We start from the raw sequence: 21,396 nt of genomic DNA, 5'->3' as shown, positions 1-21,396 counted from the left end.
GCAGAGTTTATTAGCTTTGGTGCACCTTACTTCACAGAACTCTGGGTAGTTTCTGCATGTCTATCAACAGGCATCTTCACACTTCAGTCTCCAGATTCCCAGAGGATTAGTTTGTTCATACCAAATACCAGACCAAATAAAACCAAGATTACTGACCTTATATTGCCCTGAAAGACTACTGAGGAAGGCATTGAGCAACCTAAAATTCTACAGCATCTTACCTTGGGTTAGTGAGATTGTAGCACGATTTCCAAATCTGGAGCATGTGTTTGCAGGTAAGGAGTGCTTCATCTGGGCCTCTGCACAGAGACTCCAATTTGACTTTTGTAAACAGTAATCTGGTGAAAACGAAAAGGAAATTAAAAGAGGAAGAAAAGATCACAATTCAAGCAAAACACTTTTAAAGATAGCCAACAGCACATCAAGCTGGAGAAAACAACTTCAAATACAGTGTTAATTGAAATAATTGTTTCACAAAGTTAATTAAAATAAGGTCAAATATCTAACATCATCAAAGTACCTGTGCTTTGTCCAAGATGGCTTATTCAACCAGACAGAAACAACAGTTGACAGGATATTTTACATTTTTTTTTTAAAGCAAGATAATATAGCTTAGTGAAATCGGCAGGACCACTAAAAAACCAGTACTTCATACATCCAAGGAAAAGAGACACCTTCACTAAAGAAAATCTTTACTACTTTAATAAGAAAGGAAATTATTTTCTATTAACTGCTTCAGATGATACTTTTATAACATATAACTCTCAAAAGAAAACTCAGTACTGATGCAAGTTACTTCCCTATAATATCAACTTGTGCTGGAAAAGACTATACTGAAAATGGTAACAGTAGAACAGATAGATAGATTCATGGGAGGTACTCAGCATTGGTAAGGTCAAGAAGAAAATGTAGATACACTCTACAATATGTTTAAATTAGCAAGTACTAAAATTGATGTTTGACTTGAATTTTGAGTATTTTCAACGTTTACAAGTAACGACCTCAAGAAAGCACATCATTCATCAAATACGCAGTAAACTATTCATAATGGAAGCAAACATGTTTGCTGAAAGCCACTATAAATTAATTGTGATTCCAAAGTTGATGTTTCTAATGGCAGCAAGCCAAGTAAAGTGCATAACCTCATAAGATGATTCCTGCATATTCCTCTTACATTCCATGTATCAGTAGAAGGCTCTTCATAGAGATTAACTTAGATGCCTTCCTGAATAATTAAAGAATATAAATGCAGTGTGACAATAAAGGACTTAGTCAATTGGAATGAACATTTATAGGACCCACAGCATCTGGGAACAAATAATATGCTAGAAAAATAATAATTTAAAAGCATTTTTAGTAAATTGCAAGATTAAAGAGTGCAAAGCAGGAGGAGAGTACGTATATAAAACTGTTAGCCTACTTTCTGTTTTTAAACCAGGTGTATTTTATATTTTATTCCAGTACAAACTTAATCATACTAAGAGAAAAAAATTGTATGATTGGTCATATGGTTTGTGTGGGAATACTGAGAAGGGTGTAGAGGGTGGGCATGTGTGAAAGCTCAGAACTTTTCTATCCCAAATACAAATTTTGAGGCTGCAAATAGTAACTGAAAACTGCCAGAGGGTTTTCTCAAGAAGAAGAAATGACATCAAATGCCTCATCAAGTTACAGTAGCTAAAGCTTTAGTGTTGCACTTAAAATCCTTTCAGAAACTACCCAGCATGTAAGTTGAAAAATGAATCACACTAATTGTATAATGTGGAACTGAGGAGGAAACGAAAGGCAGGTTGCTAAGTTAGTTTAAGAAAATAAGCACGTAAGGATAAGGAAGGTGAATCAGGTCATATGGAGGAGTCTCACCTGATGTGATGTAGGAATGCAGAACAGATAATCAGTTACACTAGTTTAGCTTTTCTCCTATCAATAGATAATTTATATTTCATTTGTCAGAGCAATCCTCTCTACATATTTGTTTAGCTGTGACTATATCACTGGAAGTAGAAATGTCCAGATATGTCCATAATTTTACTTAAGAGAGAAGAAAACTCAACAAATCTCATCCTCCTCTGCTACTACATCTATTCTATCCTTAACACACACACACACACACACACACACACACACACACACACACAGAGGCCAAACAACAAGACCTAGGGACCAAAACCCACATCCAAAATCACAGGAATCTACCTCATACAATCCCTTTCCTGTTTCTCTGTATGTAAAAAGAAGACAGTACTTTCTACAGCTTGAAGAGCCTATAGATACATTCAGAAGCACTGAATTTACAAATTATTCTGGGAAGAAGATAATCATAATATATACTTTATTATGTACAGTTTACAGATCAACTGAATTTACATTAACAAACTTTAAGTATTTAAGACTTTCAGGAATCTTGTAGCAGAGAGAAGGCACATGGTCAGTAAATCACTAAGATTCTGGATGCAAGAGCTAGAAGAAAAATTAAGTGGGAGATAGAAAGGGATGGGATTTGATTATTATGAAATGACTTAAGCATGTGTATGAATTAGCAGGACCCTGTGCAACAAAAATGTTGAAAACTGGACTGTTAGTGCAGGATTAAAGGACAAAGTAGCAGAAGACAAATATACTTGTAAGAATTAAAGCAAAACATCAGAATTTGATGCTTTTGGATGCACTTGGTACACATGCAACATCACCCCTATTTCATATGCATTACAGCAGTCAAGGGGACTAGATGGTTGCACATTTCCTCAAAATACAAACAATAAAGTGTGATTGAAGAATATTTCTAATTCTAATAAAGAAAGGCCGGGCAATTGTATCTAATGGGCAAAAAGTACACTGGTGTAGGATTGTCAACATTAAACCAACAATAAACTTTTGAACAGAAAAGGTTGCATTTATAAAGCCATGTGGAGCAGTTTGCCTGGATCCAAGAACTTTTTTTTTCATAAATCACAAAATAACTAAGACACTTCAGAAAACTGAGATGGGATGTTCATTCACAAAATGAAAACCTGCTAATTAAACGTTTACTTGAGAAATGAGAGAAGGAAGGGATGAAAAAGGAAGAAGACAATGGGCAGAAGGAACACCATGTGACAAGCAGGTCTCCCAAATTAACTTCTTTCTTCTGATTTCCCCTGAACTGGAGAGAGGTACAGGTTGATAGCTATCTAGATAAACAAGCACTAAGGGATAAGTATTATCAGGAGAGGTTTAGAAACCATGAGGCAGATCATCTGAAAAAGCATTTTCTGAATGGCCAGCATTAAGCATCTGTGGAAACAACTCCTCTGGAATGCAATCCACATTATGGATACAGAGACTTTTAAAGTTTAGAGGGGCATTTTCACACTCATTTTTAATACACTATAAAAAATGTTGTAGAAAAGATAAAAAAAAAGAGATAGGATGATGAAAATGAAGCTGTACATTTTGTAAGTATCTTGAACTACCTGTTTTTGTCATTCACAGGTTTAAATTACTGGCACACAGCACAGAACAAAACATGACAGACTAACCACAGCATAACGGAACAGCACCCATGACTAAGCATGCAAGTACTGAGGAACAGACAATATTCAAAATAGAAATGAAGAGTAGAGCAATGTGTATCAGCAACATGTCTAACTGGAATAAATTTAAGAAGTAACAACAGAAATCCATTTGTGTCAGATCCTTTGGGAAAGGGAATTAGATAAAACAGGTTCTCTTAAAGACATCGTAATAGTGGGGCATTTGTTTCAGAATCAGTGTTTGATATGGATGCAGATCTTTAACATTAGATAAAAAGTGTATTGTATCATTTTAGGACACTAATTACCCAGACACAAAATGGAGAACAAATCAAACTCTTAAGTGGAAAGTCTAGTGATTCTTGGAGCTAATAGCTGATAAATTTATGAAATAGCTACTGAAGCAGCAAATTACTCCATTACTTCAAGACTGTTCTCACTAACTAATGAGGACATTATAAAACAGCCACTTGCAACCTAATCCATATATTGCTGGATTTTTATTTAAATAAAGACTGTAAAATCCCCAATGGGTTTATAACTAAGTCTCTGAATTTCAGTGGCCTACAGCCAAATAATCTGGAAACAGAGGGTAGCAAAGGCATCTGAGATACAGCAGAAGCCTAGCATTTAACACAAAGATGCTAAAATGTTTAAAGATCCACTGCTCAGTGTATACTAGACAGGAATGAGATGAAGATTAAGGATAGTAAAGAATGAACCTCAAACCTCCACCAAAATCCTGGTCTGTTTTCTCAGATGTGAAAACAATGATAAATGGAAAATAGGAACACTTTAACAATGATTAAAGTTCATGCTGTCAAAAATAATACACTTCTCAGAATTACAAAAAGTGACACATAAGATTGCCCTTTCTAAAGTAAAAATTTAAAAGAAAATATCACTTCTGTAATGACTGAGGAATAGCAACTATTTCACTATTTTTTTAAGAGGAAAGGCAGAGATGAATCTATCTTAATAACATGCAAAAAAAACTTAAGAACATACAAAAAATAATATAAAAATTGCATAAAAAAGTGAAAGCAGTACCAGATAACACTGTTAATGGAAAAAATGGGTTATAGTTCAAGTTTAATAAGGAGGTGTTACAAACAACCTTTGTAACAGTTATTCTAAACCAGAGCTGCTAAAAGCCAGATTCATCAAGGTAAGACAGCTGTGAAGAGGGCAGATGCAATTCTGCAATGTATTCACTGCAGCAGAAAGAGACAATACCATTGTACAATACCCCACTGAGACCACACCTGGAACATTACACACAATTTTTGCTTTAACACAAATGCACACACATGTGAAATTTCAAATTGAAGCACCTGCAGAAAAAGGCTGCGAGGGTGACTGGAGACTGCAGCCAAGAAGAGGTAAAAATTCTACCTATAAATACAGATGAGACAAGCACCATGAAGGGAAAAGAACAATTTATCTAGACGACAATGTTTCCACAGAAAAAGAGTACATATAAAGGCCATACAGACTATTACAATATTAAAGGTGGAAATTAGATCTTAAGATTATAAATGAAGCTGTAGAAAAGACTGCTTCCTCACAGCTTGTTTTGGATAGACTGCAGAAGAGGTACAGCAAATAACCTAACTGTTCCAAGATACAGCTGATAAGTTCTTGAAAAGTATTACAGATAGGACAGCTGTAATGAGGGAGACTTGTGACTTCCTAGGTTCTTGCCAGTGCTCTATTTCCTAATCAGTACAAACTAATCCATTAAATCATGATCTGAAGCTTTCCCTATCAGCCAACCAGTGTAATTAGTAGCACGGTTAACAATTTGTGAATCTTCAAAATAAAATTGGAGATCTTATTTTCAGCCAGCCTGTTTCACTTTTTGAAATAAAACCCCCAGATGCTTGTGATGGTGTGCTCTCCCTGCTACCTTTTCTGCTTGAGCAACAACCACCAGTGGTGGTCCTGATGGCTGCACCTGGCTTAAAGGCCATAAATCTTGCTCAACAGCTAAGGGCTAGTTGAGCATGTCACAACCCAAAAGTATGGCTGGTATGCAAACACGACTATAAATCAATCATCTTACTCCATAAATAGTGGACAGCCCAGGGCCCATTACATTCTCCTGCATGGCAGCACGCTGCACACCAGGATGTCCCCTTGAGTAGGGACATCTCTCAAGGTTAGTCCTTGAGGTTGCGAGAATCCTTGCCATAACAGATAGTGATTTACAGCATGTTAAACTTTGAAAACATTGCGAAGTGATAGAAAGGACTGACTGCATACATATAATCCATTATAAATAAACCACTGAACAAGTCTGGACTAAGTCACTATCCAGCCGCACCTTCTCTCTGAGGAGTTTAGAAAGCAAGGGATTCCTTTCTGAACCTCATGACTTCAACCAGAAGGTCTCCCTGACAGTTTGTCTGATCCTGTCCTCTGCAGTAAGTAAGCAAGCATACCTTACCATAGAATTTTGTTAAGTCACTGTCTCATTTACTATCAAACTCAGTTAAATTGTTGTTTTATTTGCATCAGTAAATATACTGGTACGTCTTATGAGTGAAGTGTCACTTCTCTGACAATGCTACAACACCAGTTCCCTTCCACAGCAAAACTCTAATGTCAGAACATCAAGAGAAATGAATTTGTCCAATACTAGTTTAAGCTATTAAAGAATTTCTATTTGGTAGAATGAAGCGAAAATTCAAAGTAGTGAAGACCAAGGTCTGCTATGAGACAAGTATCACTATTAGTGAACACTACTGAGAACTCTTAGTTCTTTCAGTGAACTCTTAGTTCTTTCAATGAACTTCAGTCATTGCTCACCTTAGGTGAAAATTTTTAACTGGCTGCTTTGCATGTTGCTGTGCACCATATGAGCATGCCAGCTTGGATCAGCCATAGCTGGATATCTGTTCCACACACTAGTCTGTGGGAGAGACCTGCTTTTCATTCCCCAGTTCTTTCTTCAAATCTGGCAATATAAAATGCTATGTACCATTCTCCACCAGATCTACCTGCTAGCAGTGTCACTCAACAGGGGTGATGAGGAATCTCTGTAAAGTCCCTCTGAATAAGAAACCTACAGAGAACTTTTAATTCCAGTAGACTTCTGAAGGGTCTATATTCCAATATTCTGATCACAGCTTCAAAGAATGCTCTATTTTCAGTTATGATTGAGAGTAAACGACATCAGTATTTTCTTCTTATTTAAATTATTTCCATTGTTTACAGCTTGAAGAACATACGGTAAAGCTGTGCATAAAACTGAAGGTATGTGCTTTAAAAAGTACCTTAACCCTAACCCTTCACAGTAGCAAACAGCTATTCCACTTGAAGAAGATAAAATTTAAAAGAAGGCATCAAATCCACTAGTTTACAACACATAATTAAAAATGCAACTACCTTTGTTTTATGTTTAACCTACTTTGAGTAAACTTCTTCAGTTTTAAGAGAACCTTTTTGAGTAATTTAAGAGTTTGCATTTCAAACTTCAGCTAACAATATTTTTACATGATAATCGACTATTAAAAGACAATAGGAGAGTAATGAATATACTGGAAGTCCCATAAATATGGGAATAAGCAATAACCAAGCCTTGCAGAAAGTATCGAACAATAGCTTGGTCTCCTTGACAACTACATGAAGCTTAAATATAAGAATAAACTTTATATATGTTCAACTCTGATAGATAACCTTTTATGTATTAGAACATAAAAGACAACAAATACCAGCTCTATGTAGAGTTATATAATATGTCATTTTGTTTTCACATTTAAGTGCCCATTTGCATATTCCACAACTTTAAATCCTGGAATGTTTGGAAAATTAAAAAGAAGTTTTCTGCTTTTAAATTTAGGCACTACACTTCAGAAAAAAGAATCACAGAAAACCTCACCAAGTCTAAACACAGGACTTCTGAAATCTTCTTTTGCAATGACCCTATATATAAAAAAAAAAGAAAAAAATATCACAGAAAGGGTGACACAGAATGTAACACTACAGATAGAAAGAGATTAAAGTCTGAAAAGAATATTTTTTTTTAACAGACAATGCAGGCTTCTTTTCATATAATCTGCTTTTAAGGGAAAAAAAATAATGGTGTTGATATAAAACTTACGTTCACATGCATACTTCATAATGTTGCATCACATTTCTGTAACAAATTGTCATAGCATCAATTGCTTGGGTGAATTAAATCAGGTTAACTGGCAGACCCCACAGAGTAATTAAAGTGGGAAAGCAGTACACAGAATGCATAAAATAAAGTCGGAACAAATATTATTTAATGCTGATGATTTAAAAGAATCTCAATCTGTTCACCTTACCTAAATAGAGCATTAGCAACTCACTTCTTGTACTCAACAATTACATACACAGGAAAAACTTCTGATGACTGTTACAAGAAACATAAAAGAAACGAGGAAGTAGGAGGAAGCCAAACCTTAGCAAATTCAGTTTCTCTTAGTACACACTGTACATTACATGACTGCCCTACTGACACCCTGGTAATTACTCAAAAATAAATAGTTTAGAAGAAAACGATTAAAAGTAAGACAAAATCCTAGAGTTCCCAGCATTTACGTCATTCACAGTCCAGAATTTGACAAGTTTGCTGTATGGAAGTTTGCAGCTTCTTTTAAAAGGAGGTAGTGCAGACCACCTTAAGACCCTTCCGTTGAGAAATCCCCTTGAATCCAACAGGACTCTAACTTGTGCGTAATATACTCTCCTAATGAAAAGATCCTTGTAACAGCACAGTAGGAACATTTCCAAACAATTGTTCAGAAGCACGGCTTAATAGCTTTCAAGCTGGATTTCTTTTTAAAAACCCAGTATATATAGGAACAAATACACTCTTTACACTCTAATGTGGAAATAAATCGTAGAAATAACTGATGAAGAAGCAAGTAAGAATGTCAACAAACAGGTAGCTGAATATAAGTCCCCAACGAAGCAAATACTCTAAAAATAATTAACACAATCCTTTCTGACAGACACAATGCAGGTGATTCTCTGTATAAAGCAATGATAAATGATACTGAAATATTTTGTGCAGGGTTTTTTTTTTTTTCTTTTTCTTTTATTTTTAACTTAATTTCTGGCACTGTGCACTCGCACCCAGAAAGCCAACCATGTCCTGGGCTGCATCAAAAGCAGCGTGACCAGCAGGTTGAAGGAGGTGATTCTGCCCCCTCTACTCTGCTCTCATGAGATCTCAGCTGGAGTATTGTGCGCAGTTCTGGTGTCCTCAACATAAAAAGGACATGGAACTGCTGGAACAAGTCCAGAGGAGGGCCACGAGAATGATCAAGGGACTGGAACATCTCCCATATGAAGATAGGCTGAGAAAGTTGGGGCTCTTCAGCCTGGAGAAAAGAAGGCTGCGTGGAGATCTCATGGCAGCCTTCCAGTATCTGAAGGGGACCTATAGGAATGCTGGGGATGAACTATTCATTAAGGACTGTAGTGATAGGAGAAGGGGTAACAGGTTAAAACTTACACAGAGAAGTTTGGATATAAGGAAGATTGGATATAAGAAGATTGGATATAAGGAAGAAGTTCTTTCCTGTTAGGGTGGTGAGGCACTGGAATAGGCTGTCCAGGGAGGTCGTGAATGCTCCATCCCTGGCAGTGCTCCAGGTCAGGTTGGACGAGGTTTATAGCGAGGTGTCCCTGCCCATAGCAGGGAGGTTGGAACTTGATGATCTTAAGGTCCTTTCCAACCCTAACTATTCTATGATTCTGTGATCATGAAAACAGGCTATAGTTCTACAGTGCAACAGATAACTGAAAGGCCAGAGAATGTGCCCTACTTTCAGCAAGTATGGTGATGTTCTTATCAGAAAGGACATTTGGAGGTGACCTGATTATGGAAGCTACCATCAGAGTATGAATTCATCAGTATTACAGTGTGCTTAGTAAGGAAATACTAAAAAAAAACAATGGCTGGACACAAATAATGGATAAATTGAAACTAAGAACAAAAATGCAGTATAAAGATTGATCTCTACTCTGCTCTTGTGAGACCTCACTTAGAGCACTGTACAGTTCTGGTGTCCTCAACATAAAAAGGACATGGAACTCTTGGAACAAGTCCAGAAGAGGGCCACGAGGATGATCAGGGGACTGGAGCACCTCCCATAGGAAGACAGGCTGAGAAAGTTGAGGCTGTTCAGCCTGGAGAAGAGAAGGCTGCGTGGAGATCTCATAGCAGCCTTCCAATATCTGAAGGGGGCCTATAGGGATGCTGGGGATGGACTCTTCATTAGGGACTGTAGTGACAGGACAAAGGGTAATGGGTTAAAACTCAAACAGGGGAAGTTTAGACTGGATATAAGGAAGAAGCTCTTTACTGTAAGGGTGGTGAGGAACTGGAATGGGTTGCCCAAGGAAGTTGTGAGTGCTTCATTCCTGGCAGTGTTCAAGGCCAGGTTGGACAGAGCCTTGGGTGACATGGTTTAGAGCAAGGTGTCCCTGCCCAAGGCAGAGGGTTTGGAGCTGGATCATCTTAAGGTCCTTTCCAGCCCTAAGTATTCTATGACTGCAACTGAAACAAGCTACCACATCCCACAACAGTTTTTCCAGTTTTTTATGTGTTCTTACCAAGAGTAACATCTTATGGAAGGTATGCTTTAGCTAAACCGGTATTAATAGAAAAACTAAAGTAAATTCAGCAGCTTCTAATATGTAGGTCAGGGGAGTTAAAAATGGATCCTCTTGGCTTCAAATTACTAATCTGAGCATCCAGTTCTGACTGTCCATTAAAGCTGTTCCTTTAATGCTTGCTGTAGAAAGCTTATGGCTTCGCACTAGTCAACTCCAAAACATCTGCATGATCAAGAAAACACAAAACGACACGACTGTAAAAATTTAAGCTACAAGGGGAATGACAAGAAACTAGACAGGCTATGAAACAAATACAATTTTATAAAGGATTTACTTACACATTCAGTGATTTTAGGTGCATTGCCTCTATCACCATGACAATCAAAGTACAGAAGGAAATTTGTAGAAGTGTCTGCTGCAATTGCAAAGCGAACCCTCATACAGTCCATTTTGAGTATTCAAGGAAAAATATATATATGTATATAACTCATTCACTACAAAACATGAAAACCTGTAATTTTAAGTTCCTTGAAATAACTTCTTGCATGACTGAACAAATTAATTTTGTTTCCCAGTGGCTTCTTTTAAATTTCTGTGATGCTGCTACCGAATCAATTTCTGCCTTATCCTGAAGCCAGTTTCCTCTTTCCTAATTAATCACATCTGCTTCTCATTTTTATTCAAAGTGTCAACAGTCAGGAATGACTCAATTATCCAAGCTGTATTCGCAAGTCAAGAAGACACAATTAATGAGAAGAGGTTACCACATGCAACCATCAGCAATGTCCACTTGGGTTATTTTTTTTTTCCAGCTACTTCTACCAATCCAGTTCCTTCAGGAAATCCAATTGACAGACTCACTGAATGCCCAACACAGGCAACAGGAGGCCAAGCAACCAAATCCATTTTTTTAAAAAACTCCAGAAAAATAACTTAATTAAAAAAGTCTTTAATTAAAAAACTTAATTTAAAAAATTAGCTGTTTCTCTAACAATCATTAAAGGTACCCAAAAGATGTGAAACCTGTTCCAAGGGATCCAGGAAAAGTGACACATTTTTATAGCACCAATATTAAACACATACATAGACATACACATATAGTAACATAAATGAAGTATTCAGATTGTTATTTGATGCCAGACTCTCCAGCAAAGATGAAACAAAAGCAGCCCTAAAGCCCCAAAATAATACAATTTTGTGGAAACTACGAATAGGTATCCCTGGTGTGCACTGGATGGACCCCACTGCACCCTTTGATTTATTTTTCCCCATATATTTGTTCACAAAGCAATAACGTTGCTTCTTTGCAAGGAAAAGCAGCAGTCAGTCCTGTCAGTTTTTGCAGAATTTGTTTTACAGTAGAGCTTAACTGGGACTCTTTCAATTAAGTTTAAAAGAATCTACAGCCTAGGAAGATAATTCAAGGATAAGATCCTGAGGCCAAGTACCAATTTGTTACATAAAGCAGTATCTACATAGCAACAATGCCTTTTTAATGGACCATTCAGTAAAAGCATATAACAACAACAAAAGGGGGGCAAGGGGGAAGGACAAGCCTATCATGAAATGAAAAAGGACAAGCAACTTACACTGTCTTCCCTGACTTACAGAAAAATCATTCCCAAAACCAAATTCATTTAATTCCCAAGATAGACAGGATCAAAATGAATAGATTTGAAAAAGCATGCTGTCAAATGTTGAGAAGAATGTATACACCAACCTGAAAGACATAATTTTGACAAGCTTAGTAGACCACTACTTCTTGTCCAATCATATATTACTTTCCTTTCCTCAAGTTAATTCCCAGTACTCTATCAGGGAACAAAGTAAAAAAGTGCAAGTTTAACCAGCACCACACACTGAACAGACCTAGGGAAAATAGAATAGCTTAGTCTGTTCCCTGTAATTGATAAATCCACCCCCATCTCACACAACATCAGTATATGTATCATCATACATTGCATGTACCAACCAGCTCTTCTGTTATGCCTACCCAGACAACTCCCAGAAGGAAATAAGTCTGTTAATCAATGAACTGAGAGGGATGTTAAAAGCTTCTGCAATTCTGGGAAATCTACTGTAGCCCAAAAGAGCCTTTGAGGGTCAGGAAGGAAAGGATTTAATAGTTTTCAGAGGAATGACATATTGGTCTGATGCTTCTGTGAAATATTCTTGGAAGAAAAAAAAAATTCCATCACACTTCAACAAATGTAAATGTTTAAACTGTGAACTTAGTTTTCAGTTGTCTTCAAACCTGTTACCATATGTCTTTCCTTTTTTTAACATTAAAATAACACACTTGCACTCCTCAAATAACCCATCTGCTGTTTCCTACTTCTGCTACTTTAAAAGCTTGTCAGCTGCTACCCATTGCAGCTGAATTTTCAGCATAAAATTAGCAATTAATATGTTATTTATTCTGCCTAATTACACTAATTTCAGGCACTATACCCATCTTTAACTGTCCCAGCATTTGAAATAATGAGGGAACCCCAAAACAGCTAAGATTAAGAAAGCAATATCACAAGTATTTCATTAAAAAAACAACTGTCTCCCTTGACTGAGAATCTACTTCTGACTAACCATGAGGTGGAAACAGAAGCATTGTTTCAAGATTTCTTGTTATTCAAAGGACCACTAAAATACAGATTCCTGTAACAAGAAGATAAGACAGGAATGAGTCATGGAAAGGAGTTTGTAAATAAGGCTCCTCAGGTAATTGCACGCATAATTGTATTATATTTATTGCACAAGCTCAATATCAGCCAATGCAACACAACCACCATTACCTTCCATCATCTTGAACACACCTTCAGACTGTAATGGACACTTCTGGGACTGCTCATACTTTCAAAGTAGGCAATCAATGGATTAGAATAAATAAAACTCAAGGAAAACCCAGCAACTCACAATTCAGTATTCTAGTAATTTAGTATATATTCTGCCTCCTTCCTGCCTATTCTCTTCGCATTCAGGGAAGCATGTCAATACTTCTGTTTCAAGTGGAGAAATGGATTGTCTTATCCAGTCTCTCACATAATTTGAGGGTTAGGATTCTGAGCTGCATTATCTGTGGCTTCAAATCCTGTCATGCTGGAGAAGAACTGAACTCTGCGTTTCTACTACAGGGATAAAATGCAGTAGGACCTGACTGAGATTAACTATTCAGATTTTTTGGTGCTGGCACCTTACTCCTACCCATTTCACCAAAGCAGGGTAGTCACAATCTTTTTGGTAGTATTAATCAGTTAAGTAATCTTTTTCCTTGAGATCTTTTTGTTGTTTTTTTTTTTCCTGGATCAAAGCACCCTCAGGTTTCAGGAGGCTTCATGGGTTAGCTAGCATTTATCAGTAGATTGCTTATATTGCTCTGCAAAACACAGCTAAGTGGTTTATAAGTAAAGCAGTTACAACCTAGAATTTGAACCTTACAAAAGATTTGAACCAACAGTGCTATAGATATTAAGCAAATACCTTGTGTTTTGATTATTTCTGGAAAACATTATATAACTAATATCTACTGGAAAACATTATATATCTAATATCTACTTCCCTTTTAGTGGTTTCTTACATTTTCACCAATAATTTCTCCAATATCCCTTAAGGTCTCAGAGCAGATTGCTTATTTATGCTGCCAATGTAACAAACAAAGGAAGAACAATCAACTCTGTTCAAAGAAAAAGCTGTACCTTGCTGCTAACAGCACAATGCGATGTTTGGTCATTGCTTCCACTCCTTTAGACAATGATGGGACAGAATTTTTTGGCTCTGAGAAATTTCTTTCTATATACTGACCTAGAGGTGCTTAGGATAAAATCATTATCTGATTGGCCTTATTTGTTCAGCAATTTTCTACCTTTATAGCACAGGAAGGTTTACACTAATTTAAGATAGGAAGTATGCTTGCTGTATGCATCAAATACTGAATATGAATTCTAGGAGTGCATCAGAGTTTCAAATGTTAAAAACTGACAGAACGCATATTTACTAACTGATTACAATAGAAGAGTGCTGGAAAATGTCCACCTCTCAGCATGACTCACAGTGTATTCTATTACTTCCTTGCAGCCTTTGGCATTTTACAGAGATGTAGTGTTATAAACTTCAGAAAAATTAGGTTCTTTTCAAAGAAAAGCAAACCAGAAAGAACATACAGCTGTGAATAGGAAAGGACAGCACTCAGTGCAGTAATAAAATAGCAGCATAGAGAATTATATGGATAAGAATAGCAATAAAAGAAATAAGAAATAACATAAATCACAAGCCCTATGTTTTACTTTAATATTTTTCAAGTATACAGATTTATTATGCTGCATAGCCACCAAAGTCTCATTTTGCATAAGGCTGAGGTAATGGAGTCCAATGGAAATACAGAGAATATCAGGAAAACTCTTGTACTATTTAGCTTACTGGGATTGCAACATAACTGAAAGATAAAACAAAGATATTTGAAGTGTTTACAAAAGCCAGTAATGCACCATAGGTAAATAATCAAGTGTTTCAAAATATCTAAAAATTAGCAAGCCTTAGAGGAACACAAGAGGATCTTTTCCCAGTTGGCTAGGAGGTACTCTGAAACTGTACTGTTTACACAAGTCGCAGAATAAGAAAATGTAATCAACATTACACTAAGCAGCTGTGTTTTGTATTTTCATATATATGCACATACATGTCATCAACCATTTCAAGAGCACCAGATATAGTTTACAAGATTGTAAACTCAAGGTTTTACTGATAAACCTTTGCAAAAATAACCCAGTTACATGAAGAAATCAATCCAAAAATTTATCTTACTGATCAGATGCTTGTGCCTAGCTGTCAGTATCAACTGCAGAAAGCATACAAGAAATCTCAGTCATATCCTTGACTTCTCTGGGAGCTAGAAGTAACTTGACAGCTCTAAAAACAAGACTAAAAGACTGTCTTGAGATATATAGCTATGTTTCACCTTGGATTCTTCAGCAATTGTTACCACATCTGATGGCAATTCCTACTGCCATGATATTCCTCTCAAATTTCCTTATCTGTACCAGCAGGTTGTAATATAGCACACTGCAAACAAGTATGAAAAGGCCCTGAACCATATTTTAAAAACCCAGAAATATCTTCTGAATGCTCACAAAAGTAATTTTAAACATTTTACTGAATGATCCTATGGTCTTTTAGTACAACAGGGGGAGCAGCTTCAGAAATACTTCTTCTGGTCTTCTTCATTCTGAGAGATAAAGCAGCTTCTTCTTTGTCATTTACGTTGCCACTACGTGGCATAAGATGGAACAAGAACAGACAGGAGATGATAGATCATGGGGTTTTGAACTTATTTAACAATAATAGGGTATAAGATTAGGCAGCTGATGCTTCAATTGCCCCGGAAACCATGACTTAATGACAGGTCCCTCAGACCTGAGGAAAGCACAGAGGTTTGGGAGAGGAACTGCTAGGTAGCTCTGAAATTGCGAAGCATGTGTGGAAACCTAACAAGAACAGACACAAGTTATACAGACGTGAATAAACTAGGAAGTGAGAAACAGCAAAAGTTTCACAACAAAAGCAGTTGCACAGAACTGTCTGTGAGCCACAGAAGTTCTGAGAAGAGGCAATATCAACATTGGTCCTGGTCAGATACTTAAGGAAAAAAGGCAGCAGTACTTTATATAGACAGCCAAAAAAAGGCATGAAATGTCAAGAAACAGTAAGGTAAAGAGACTATAATCTCTATTTTCAAACTAGTAATTCTTAAAGAAATCATCTTTTTCTGGTATGTTGATACAGTAATAATTTTTGATACAAGCCGGTCATCTAAAAGTTAAGATTGCAATACTTCAAAAATTGTCTAAATGAGCATTTAGGATACTTGTAATACTATGGATTACAACATTAGTGACTGTTAGGAAAGCATCAGAATGGAACACTGGAAGTTAATGGAAGCCGTCCCTGAGACATTTCAATATAAAGCAGTTCATTAGATTATCATAAGAATAGAGTTTCATAAGAAAATAAATAATTATAAAAAACCTTACAAAAGTAAAAAAAATAAATGTATATACTCAACATGAAGAATAAATACAAAGAATGATTTCTTTCTTAAGAACATTTCTTTCTTAAAAGAACATCTACCAAATGTTCTTCCCTGTTCAATCGTTTAGTTATCCATCAGCCAACTTCAGATGACTGGTTGACACATGTAGATACAGGCAAAAGAGGAGATTCTCTGTTATGATGCATTTTATAGAACAAATTCCATACAAAATGCATAGAGTTATCTGTAGGACGGAATAAATCTATCCTAGCTAATAGGAAAGTCTTCTTTTTCCTTCTCAGAATGCTGCATAAAACCAGAAGACAGACATTAGTCTAAAGCACGCAACAGGGAGAAATTATCTGAACAAAGAATCTGTAGAAAAAAACCTTAGCCTCCCTTCCAAAATCAAATCGTTAATCACTATTTAACAAGGCTTTAATAAAAAGCAGACTTACATTAAAATGGGCAGGGAACAAAACTGTTGAGGAAAAAAAACCCGAAACAAAAAAACAACAAGAATAGAGTAATCCTCAAATCCATCCCCTGTTGAACTGAATAAGAATATAAGAAAAAAAATATGAAAGCATAGAAGGCAAACATGACATCATTCACTCACATAAAATTTTCTGGATATTCACTCAAGGCCATATCAATAATATTCAAAGCATCATGATAGTGTTTCTGGGCTGATAGCAAGAGTGCAAGAAGATGAAGAGAGTTGGCATCATCTCCTTGTAGCTGCAGAGCCTGACGAACATAACCCAAAGCTTCTGGGATCTGATAAAAAAAAGGGGGGGGGGGGGGCAGAAAAAAAGCACACCACAATTATTGCCTATTGCTCGAGTTCATGTCCATACAATTTTCAAAACATTCATCTCGATATCACACAGAATTCTATAAACTCCTGTAAGACACTACTCGGAAGTTTGAAATGGACCTGATGCCTTACAGTGAACAGAAACAATTAAATAATGCATTGACCCTTGAAAATAAGATACATGTTTTAATACAACAGTTCCCTTTACCCCTTTAAAAATATTTACTTACTATGCTTTTTCAAGTATTGGTTGTATTTTGGCATGATTTGAAAATACTTTTAACTAAAATGTACAGCTAGACAGCAACAGCAGCTTTTCTTCAAGTGGAACTCTGCAGTCTCCTCAGCTGAATGTGCTTTTGCCCAAAATGAGTATACTAATTGTTTAGAACAGCACGTTTAATTAAGCAAGATGAGAATTTTGAAATTCAGAAGTACAGTCATAGCCTGCCACTGAAAAATATTTTCTGGTATTAAAGTGACAGACAATCCATTCCACTCTGTGACATAGCCCAATATCTCTGCTACTCATTAGCAATGAAAAGTAGTCACCTAGAGTATGTAAACTACTGTGCTCAAAACTACTTCCTAAAATAAACATGACACAGGAAAAGACTTACCGTGATATATACAAAGCAGCTCCACATTATCCAAATACATGTGATATATGGCAGAATCCTAAATCTTTTAAACATAACAGCTGTTTAAGCTGGACTGAGCTCTAATTTTTTTTACAGCTTCAAAATGTTTTTCCAGTTTTCTTAAAAAAAAATAATAATTTGGAATTTTGTTCACAATAACCAAACCTCCTACAAGGGTTCAGAAAAGACATAGATCTTAGCAGGTAATGGAGATCGGAGATCTGCCAAGATCATTAAAGACTAGATTCAAGTCCTGCTCTCCAGATAACCAGTTTTAGCAGAGATTATACATAGTAGCTAGAAACAGGGTAAAAATGGATTTCCCCCCCCCCCCCCCCTTCATCCAGCAATGTAAATGCTGAAACAAAAATTTAATGACTTATGTCTTATATCTGATCCTAGAGCTGGAACACTGTGGCAGAACTCAAGGTGTTCAGAGAGAGTATTTTGGGTCTTCTTTTTTTTTAATATAAGCATGAGGAAAAATTATATTTGCTTGTTTGTTTGTTTTTAATTGAAATCTTCATCTATATCCATCAACAGATACAAATTCTGATCTTCATGTGATAGCATGAGGCTGTAGTTTTAAACCACAACTAACCTGTCTGGATATGGCAAGCTGCAGTGCCAAGTAAAATGCTGCCAGATGATCTGTTGGGGACAAACTGTGAGCCCTTGAAAACAAAGAAAAAAAACAAAACAAAAAAAAACACTGATTTTTCCCCCTGTTAATACTGGTTAGACATACACACAAATGCATATATTCATGTATTAACATTCAGATCTCTTCATTACACGTATGCTCATATTTTGATATAAGTGGTGTTCACTCCAGTGGCCTTTGTCACTCTTTTCAATCATGCTTGATTTAAAAGCAGCACTTTGGGCCACTAAAGAGTAATTTTAAATATAAATTAATTATGTAATTTCACTAGAAATCTTAAAAATTAGCAGTATAAGGAATGACCAATACAAGAAGTACCCAAGCAATTGCAGGGGCCCTGACCAGGATGGTTGTGAAGCACAAAACCCAAGAGGAAGAATAGCTGCAAAGTAGATGAGAGTTTTGCTCATTTATTTTCAGCCTAGCATACCAAGCTTCCTAGGAAGCCAGCTACTTCTTGACTGTCCAGCTTTGAGAGTTAAGTTAGTAGAGCATGTTACAACGTAGCAATAATAATCCCCTCAGATACAAAAACACAAACCCAAATCTGAGACTTTTTATTCACACTGATGCATAAAACCATTTCCCTGAGGCATTTAGGCCCATCTCAATGGAGTAGGGTTTTCAAGGGTATATAAACATAAAAAGAGACATATTTAGGTGTTGTAGCACTTCTGCCATGTTTGCCATCAAGATTTGTTTCTTCTATAATTAGGGTAGAGATGTTCTCATTCACATGTTTATTGTTATTTCATTTGCAGAGTTAAAGCCTTGACGGTGAACTACTGTCATCCCCAACAGCACTACTTCTGTGTAAGACACTTGGAAAATGGGGCATTTGCATTGCCACTGCCTATGCTGTTAACTCTCCAGACAGATTTATTTCTTTCCCCCTAGCTTACTGCCTTACTACTTGCATTTTGCCCCACATGCACAGCAGCAGGGCCTCAATTAATTGTTCTGGCTCTACAGAGATGATTGCAAAAGCCTGCTTTACAATCTGATCAGCTACCAACTCTTCTAGAAACACTATCACAGTGAAGCATGACTTGAAATCTTGCATCATACGTTTTTCCCTTCTAGATCAGAATATTTCTTTGAGCAAATATTTTATACTAGAGAGCAACACAGTGGAAAACTTTAGAAATTTTAGATATTTCTGACAGAAAATGAGAAGTAAATGCTAAAGAAATATATTCTGTACTCCTGGAGGTGAAATCCTTATTACACAATGTTTTACAAGTCCCTCTTTGTAACAAAGACTTTTGCTTTTTACTACATGTAGCAGAATGAAAAAATTAACACTCACCTCTGAAATGCAAGAAGTGCCTTTCTCTGCAAGACCTCTTGCATCCCTCGCAAAGATGCTAAAAAGGATATATTTAATCAGCAAGATCAAGAGATTTCCTTCCACATGCTCACTGAAGTTTTAATACATTGCCTGAGACAGTGGTTGCACACAAAAGCTAGCATTCTGCTAGGTATTCTTTTTTAGGCAACACGGGGATTCCGAAACATGAATGTTTGTTCTTATCTTACCATCAGTAGCCTGCAGACTGTAAGTCAATCCCAGTGCCAAGTAGCCTTTTGCTTTGAACTCTGATGTTTTGTCCCCAAGATCGACAACTGTTTTGGCAAATCTTTCAGCTTCTTCCAACTGAAAATATTATAAAACACCCATGTAAGTCTAAAATTAGCTAAATCTTACATTATAATGAGAACACACAGCATGTTTATTATGCACACTGAGTATGTTGAAGTCTAAGCCATGACTGCTTTTAAGGACTACTTTGCTTTTCATTAGACTAAGTTTTCCTATAGATACCGAGTAAAGAACACAGATTTTAAGCTGAAGCACCCATTCCTATGGGTGAGAGAAACTGTGGCACATAACACACAGATCATTCTAAACTTACTGTGGTTTTGCCCCCTCTGTTTTGTTTTGGTTTATATAAAAAAGTGTTCCTGTATTTCACAAATCGAGTTATTGCCCCATAAATTATTTCTGTAGGAAAACCAGTCACAAAAACTAAGGCTCCAACCCTTAAAGTAAAATGTATAGCCACCCAAAATCCCGCATCACATATGGTATTGCCGAATGTATGCAAAGTCATAAATAGACAAGCATGTAAAAAATCAAGGTTTAACTGCACAACCATGTTAGCACACTACTTAACAATGTAGAAAGAAAAAAAAAAAATCAACCAACATTTGGCTCCATTCCAGTAAGGGTAAAGGCTAAGCACAGTATGCTTCTCCATATGGAGTCAATCCATACAGAACAATTTACAGACAAAGGATCTGTGTTAATTATTAAGACTGTATTTTTGTCAGCCTCAACAAGTCATGTTTCTGCTACAGCACTATTTTCTCAATTTGTGATTTTGACATTTCCCTCCTCTTTTTCTCCCTTTTAAAATATACTAATTCTTCTAAAAAATACATGTACCTTGAAAACCACATGATAATTGTTTGATCACCTTAATGTTTTTTGTACAGATACACCAATTTCAAGGTTATCTAAAATACAAGTAAAGTAACCCTTTTTAAAAATACAGTGTCCCTACTAGGAATTCCTAAACCCCAGATGCCCGCAAACATGGTATCTCCAGAAGAGTCTCCTGAACACAAGAGATTTGCCTCATCATGTTCCAAAACCAGTATTTCTCTTGCAGAGAAAACAGAAGTCTAAGCTGCATTTTTAATCTCTGTATGCCAGTTTTAATTTCTAGTACATTTTTGCTATGTCTTAGATCAGTATTAAGATATGCTACCTTGACAAACATAACTAGTGCTCTCAAATATTTTAAATGAGCCATTCAAACAGGGATACACATGTGCATATATGTATCTGTGCTGTATTTTTAAGAGATGACCATCTGTATACAGTCACTGAGCAAAATTATTTGCTACATCCCTAAATCAAGATTTTGTTGCATTTTAGCACGGCTCTTGCTGAAAAGACAGAGAATTACCAAGCTTACCCAGTGCAGAGATCCCATACAGAGCTTTGCAGCAAGGAGTGGAATAGTTGCATCATCCGGTTTCAAACGAATACATTCCTTCAAGACTTTAACAGCTCGAGCAGACTGTTAAAAACATTTTCTATTGAAATTACTAAAAGCATAAATAAGTTTCACAAGCAG

The 21,396-nt window shown here is 36.4% G+C and overlaps 1 protein-coding gene across 4 annotated transcripts in view; it reads right to left on the bottom strand.

Moving 5' to 3' along the window:
• The window catches only part of TTC7B (tetratricopeptide repeat domain 7B), a 145,998-nt gene that overhangs the window by 57,982 nt on the left and 66,620 nt on the right, over nt 1–21,396 (bottom strand). For all 4 annotated transcript variants that reach the window (XM_061359930.1, XM_061359932.1, XM_061359931.1 and 1 more), the window contains 6 exons: nt 21,235–21,339; nt 19,790–19,907; nt 19,560–19,617; nt 18,188–18,260; nt 16,745–16,905; nt 222–338 (listed from right to left, as the gene is read on the bottom strand). In XM_061359930.1, the coding sequence (XP_061215914.1) occupies nt 222–338; nt 16,745–16,905; nt 18,188–18,260; nt 19,560–19,617; nt 19,790–19,907; nt 21,235–21,339 (632 nt within the window). The remainder of the gene's footprint in view (nt 1–221; nt 339–16,744; nt 16,906–18,187; nt 18,261–19,559; nt 19,618–19,789; nt 19,908–21,234; nt 21,340–21,396) is intronic.

The sequence above is a fragment of the Neopsephotus bourkii genome, unplaced genomic scaffold, assembly GCF_033783945.1.
Source record: "Neopsephotus bourkii isolate Nb327-2 ecotype Australia unplaced genomic scaffold, CSIRO-AGI_Nbou_v1 NB_998, whole genome shotgun sequence".
NCBI classification, from domain to species: Eukaryota; Metazoa; Chordata; class Aves; order Psittaciformes; family Psittacidae; genus Neopsephotus; species Neopsephotus bourkii.
Note: the sequence above shows the minus strand (reverse complement) of the source record. Positions and strands in the feature narration are given on the sequence as shown.